A 5,509-nucleotide genomic window follows, 5' to 3' on the forward strand; every position below is an offset into this window, starting at 1 on the left:
CAACGGGAGAGGCCACAACAGTGAGAGGGCCCCCTCCCCCAAAAAAAAAAAAAAAAAAAAAAAAAAAACACTTATCTTGCACTTGTAATGTGCTTGGCATTTTTCTTAGTGATTTAGAAATATTATCACTTTGCTGTACAGTAGAAACTAATACAACATTGTAAAGCAACTATACTCCAATAAAAATTAATTTTTAAAAATATTATCTCATTTAATCCTCATAGCAATGCTACATAAAGTAGGTATTTTTATTTATTTATTTATTTATTTATTTATTTAATCTTTTGGCCGTGCTGTGCGGCATGTGGGATCTTAGTTCTCCGACTAGGGATCTAACAAGCGCTCCCTGCATTGGTAGCACAGTCTTAACCACTGGACTGCCAGGGAAGTCCCAAGGTAGGTACTCTTTTTATCTCCATTTTTCATATGAAGAAATGAAGCATGGAGAGGTTAAGTAACTTGCCCGAAGTCTTTTAACTGGTAACTGGGAAGTTGGGGAAAGTTAGTAGGCAATTCCCATTTAATGCAATAAATGTTACTTACCATAGGGAAATATAGGGTTCTGTGAAAACTCTTAGCAAGGGCCATGAGGGTCAGGAAAGACTTTTGGAGGGAGTGACATCCAAATGATTCCTAAAGAATGAGGAGTAGGTCGGACATGGACTGGAGAAGGGAACTGTGAGTGGGGAGTCGGGGGAGGGGCAGAAATATTTAAGCTGGAGAGAGTAGTAGTACAAAGGCATAGAAAAGAGAGAATGTTATGTACTAGAAGCTGAAAGAAATGAGGTATGGTTGGGACAAAGGGTGGGGTAGGGTGGGTAGGAGGTGAAAGGTCCTAGAGTTGGAAGGGTCAACAGAAGCCCATCTTCTTGTGAGTCTCTTTAAGGAGATTTAACTGTAGTCTAAATATCAGAGGAGACAGAGAAGGGTTTTGAGCAGGAGAGAGATTTCTCTAGCTGCTGGGTGGAGGGTGGATGTCAAGAGGGCAAGAGTTGGGCAGAGTAAACTGTTAAAGGGGTTCTTGCAAAAATCTGGGTGAGAAATGATGTTGCCTATAGAGCAGTAGAAATGGGATGGAGAGAAACAAACAGGTGGATTCAGATGTCCCTCTGAAGGGGCTTCACTGGACAGGCGGTGAAAAGAAGGGGATTCAGTGATTACGACCTGGGCCTTGGCTTACCTAGTAAGTCTCCCATATTACCATCTATGGCTTTGGTTAAAATGTGGATAATAAATAGACTAGAGCTGATATGCAGAGGAGAAAAGATAACTTGCCTAGAGTCTAATTATAACATTCCCATGATGTCCTCCTTCACCACTCACTAAACCCTTATTAAGGGAGGTCTGCAAAGTTTATAAATATGGCAAATGTTAAGTGCATTATCTCTTGTGGTAGGATTAGGCAAATTAAAAAATTTTTTGCAGCTTTATTGAGATGTATTTCATGTACCATACAATGCACCCATTTAAAGTATTTACTTGAGTGGTTTTTGGTATAGTCAGAGTTGCGCAACCATTACCACAACCTAACTTCAGAACACATTCAATATCTCAAAAAGAAACCCTGTACCGGTAAGCAGTCACTCGCTATTCCAGTTTCCCCACCTCACGCAGCCCCAGATAACCATTTATTTACTTCCTGTAGAATTGGTAGGATTTGTCTATTCTGGACATTTCACATAAATGCTGTCATGTAATAGGCAGTCTTTTGTGGCTTGCTTCTTTCACTTAGCATAATGTCTTCAAGGTCCATTCTCGTTAAAACTTGTAACAGCACTTCATTCCCTTTCACGGTTGAATAATATTCCCTTGTATGAATATACCACATTTAGTTTATATATTCATTAGTTAATAGACATTTGAGTTTATTCTACCTTTTTGCTATTAAGAAGTTTGCTGCCGTCAACACTGCTGTACACCTTTTTGTACAGATATGTATTTTCCAAAGCTGCTGCACCACTTTATATTCCCGCCAGCAATGTGTGACGGTTTCAATGTCTCCACCTCTTCTTTAATACTTGCTATTCTCTGTCTCCACATCCTACTGGGTGTGAAGCGGTATCTCTTTGTAGTTTGGGTTTGTATTTCTCTAATGACTAATGATGTTGAACAATTTTTCACATGCTTATTGGGCGTTTGTAGATCTTCTTTGGGTAAATGTCTGCATAAATTCTCGGCCCATTTTTAAAATTGGGTTACTTATCCTTGTAAGTATTCTTTATATACTGTAGACACAAGCCCCTTGTCAGATGTGTGATTTGCAAGTATTTTCTCCCATTCTATGGGTTGTGTTTTCTTGATGGTGTCCTTTGTTACACAAAATTTTAAATATTGATGTAATTCAATTTATTCATTTGTCTGTTACTTGTGCTTTATAAGAAACCACTGCCTAACCCAGAGTCATGAAGATTTGGTCCTATGCTTTCTTCCGGGAATTTTATACTTCTAGGTCTTATATTTAGGCAAAGGTCCATTTTGAGTTAGTTTTTGTATATTGTGTAAGGAAGAGGTCCAGCTTCTTTCTCTTGCATGTGGATATTCAGCACCATTTGTTGAAAAATTCCCCATCTGAATTGTCTTGGCATGCATAATTTAACTTTTATTCTTTATACTTTCCTTTCTTTCCCAAAATTACCAAAAGACAGAAAGAAAGAAAGAACAGTAAATCCACATTTTTTCCCCCTTTTTTAAATGGAAGAAGCAGTAGATCATTAAAAACAGCATATGCACCAAACATTTCATTTGAGCTGGGTTTAGCTGGGGATCTTTTCTGACACCACCAGATCAAGCCATCCTTTTGTCCTTTGCTCACTGTGAAAATAGCCAGTCTCCTCTCAAGTCCTACTGTTTTAGAGTTTGTGAGAGCAGACCTATTTTGTGAATTTTAGCTGTACAAGTAAAGTGAAGGTCCTTAGAAATAGCTAATAATTTTCTTAAGGATGTTATGTACCAGTTACATGGGAGAAGTTACTCTTGTGCTGGGGCAGGAAATAAATGTAGTTTAGCTGCAAGAGCTATTTGATTATAATGCTGATTTTAAAAATCTTTTCGAGGTTTATGGAGAAGTACATAGTGTTTGGTATTTATTATTTACTTCCTGGGGCTGCCGTAGCAAAGTACTACAAACTGGGTGTCTTAAACAACATAAATTGATTCTCTCACAGTTCTGGAGGCTAGAAGTCTGAAATCAAGGTGTCAGCAGGACGGGTTCCTTTTGAGGGCTCTGAGGAGACTCTGTTCCATGCTTCTTCCCAGCTTCTGGTGACTCCCGTCAATCCTTGGCCCTCCCTGGCTTGCAGATACATCATTCCAATCTTTATCTCTGTCTTCACATGGCATTTTCTCCCTGTGTCTCTGTATCTTCTTATAAAGATATGGATTACAGGCCCACCCTACTCCAGTAATAACCTCGTTTTCATTTAATTAATCACGTTTATAATAACCTTATTTCCAAATATGGTTACAATCTGAGGTACTCTGTGCTAGGACTTCAATATACCTTTTTAGGGGGACAAAATCCAACCCCTAACAGGTGGCCTTGGGGATAATTTAATTAATATACTGTTCTGATTCCTTCCAGAATTTTCTCAGAGCAAACTCTAGGCTGCCATGACAGGTCCTAGGAGGATCCACTCAGGAGAAGTGGTAATGGGGGAATGGTCATATGAAAGTGGGATGGATTGCTCTAATAGACTGCTGGCTTTTCTCCCTGGGAGGGTGGCCTCACTTTTGGCTGACCATGGAAGTAATGGTTAAGCCTGATGGGTGAAGACAGATGGAGGCTGTTGTGGGAGCTTCTCTTGTGGGGAGGGACACACATTAGAGAAGTGTCTCTGTCCTCATCCCTCCCTCAATCAGCCTTCTCAGTGGAGGAACAGTGACTTAGCTGACTGGTGAACTTGGAAGATGGCTCTGAGCAGGCTCCAACCACCCCCTTTCTCTCCTCTTTGGAGCCAGCTGCTTGCACATTCTCTGTTCTTCCGCACACTAAATTGTCCTAGGGCAATGCCCCATGGGGGAGGCCAGCGGTTGTCCAGTGCTGCTTATGACTGGGTAGCTAAGTCTGCCTAATTCGGGAGGCTGGGGAGGTCAGGATTAGCCCATCACTTGGCCAAGAGATCTAAGCCACACCCTCCAACCTGGCCTTTATCTACATTGGAAATGTGTCTGCATTTCCTGTAATACAGGTGTTATTTTGATTTTCTTCTGCCTACCTCCTGCAAATAGTTCCAAGTTCAGACAAAAAAGAAAAAAAAAGATGTCTCTCTAGGTTTCCTTGAACCTCCAGAAAAGGATGCGATTAGCTCATTTTCAGATACTCCCTCTATCCTAAGTACCAGATGTGACAGACAGAAAGGAAAGATATGGAGGATGCCTCTTATTAACTTCCATCTCCCAAACCCCGCCTCTTTTCCCAGTCATGAGTGAGGAGCAGGGTGTGCTGCAGTAAGAGGGGCAGAGGTGAGAATAAGAGGATGCTTTGTCCATTTCTAGCCGCTTTTGTGTCCGTTTATCAAACATTTAAGGAGAGTCTGCTCTGGGCAAGGCGCCATCCTACTCCCCACCGGGAGCACAAAGAACCGTAAGACAAACAAAGTCTATGCTCAATGGATTTACAGTCTTGTTGGGGAAACAAGGCACATAAAAAAGACAAGTTACAAAACAAGACGGGATGTGGTCAGTGCCAGCAAGTTTTATAGACAGTTAAAGAGCCATGAAAATTCAGAGAAGGAGAAGAACACTGTGGAACACTTTGAACAGATAAAATATTGGGGGGATACTTGTAGGAGAAGAGAGTATTCCGGGCCAGGGGAATTGTGTATGAAAAGTTAGAATGTTCAATATTTTAGTAAGCAATTCAAGCAACATTTAAGGAGTCCCTGCTGTGTGAAAACCAGGGAATGAGGTGGATACAGTGTAACGGGGTTGTCAAGAAGGTGGGCTCTGAGGCCAGATTTGTAGACTGGAATTCCAGCTTGGATGCATCGGGGAGATCTAGGGCAAGCCATTAAACTCTGCAAGCCTCAGTTTCTCCATCTACGTGCTGGGTGCTGAGGATATGACAGTAAGTAACGAAAGTCCCTATTTATTATTTGTGCTTACTGTATGGCACGGGTGCTATTCTAAGAACTTTATAGGTGTTAACTTATTTAATCCACAGAATAACCCAGGGAGGTGGGTGCTTTTATTAGCTTCGTTTTACAAATGCAGAAAGTGTGGTCTAGAGAAGCTAATTACCTTGCTCTAGGTCTTACAGCTCACAAGGGGCAGAGGCAGGATGCCCACCCAGGCAGTCTGGTGCCAGAACCCATGCTCTTAACCCATTGTGCCAGCTGGCCTTTGAGGTGGAGGGCTCACAGAGGGGATATGATGGCAGTGGGATATGCGATTGCATAGTGTGTAATGACCATTAGCACCAGAGTAAGGGAAATAAGAATATCTCGCAACTGGAATTCTTTTCCATTCACTGGTTTGCTTCTTTTTTTTTTTTTTTTTTTTTTTTTTTTGG

General features: G+C 41.3%; 1 protein-coding gene across 3 annotated transcripts in view; it reads right to left on the reverse strand.

Annotated features, from left to right (window-relative positions):
• RIPOR2 (RHO family interacting cell polarization regulator 2) overlaps positions 1–5,509 on the reverse strand; it is a 207,993-nt gene that overhangs the window by 128,408 nt on the left and 74,076 nt on the right. For all 3 annotated transcript variants that reach the window (XM_024751942.1, XM_024751935.1, XM_024751941.1), the window contains exon 2: positions 1,793–1,798. In XM_024751942.1, coding sequence (XP_024607710.1) covers positions 1,793–1,798 — 6 coding nt within the window. The remainder of the gene's footprint in view (positions 1–1,792; positions 1,799–5,509) is intronic.

This window comes from Neophocaena asiaeorientalis, unplaced genomic scaffold, assembly GCF_003031525.2.
Source record: "Neophocaena asiaeorientalis asiaeorientalis breed wild unplaced genomic scaffold, Neophocaena_asiaeorientalis_V1.1 scaffold165, whole genome shotgun sequence".
Lineage (NCBI taxonomy): Eukaryota > Metazoa > Chordata > Mammalia > Artiodactyla > Phocoenidae > Neophocaena > Neophocaena asiaeorientalis.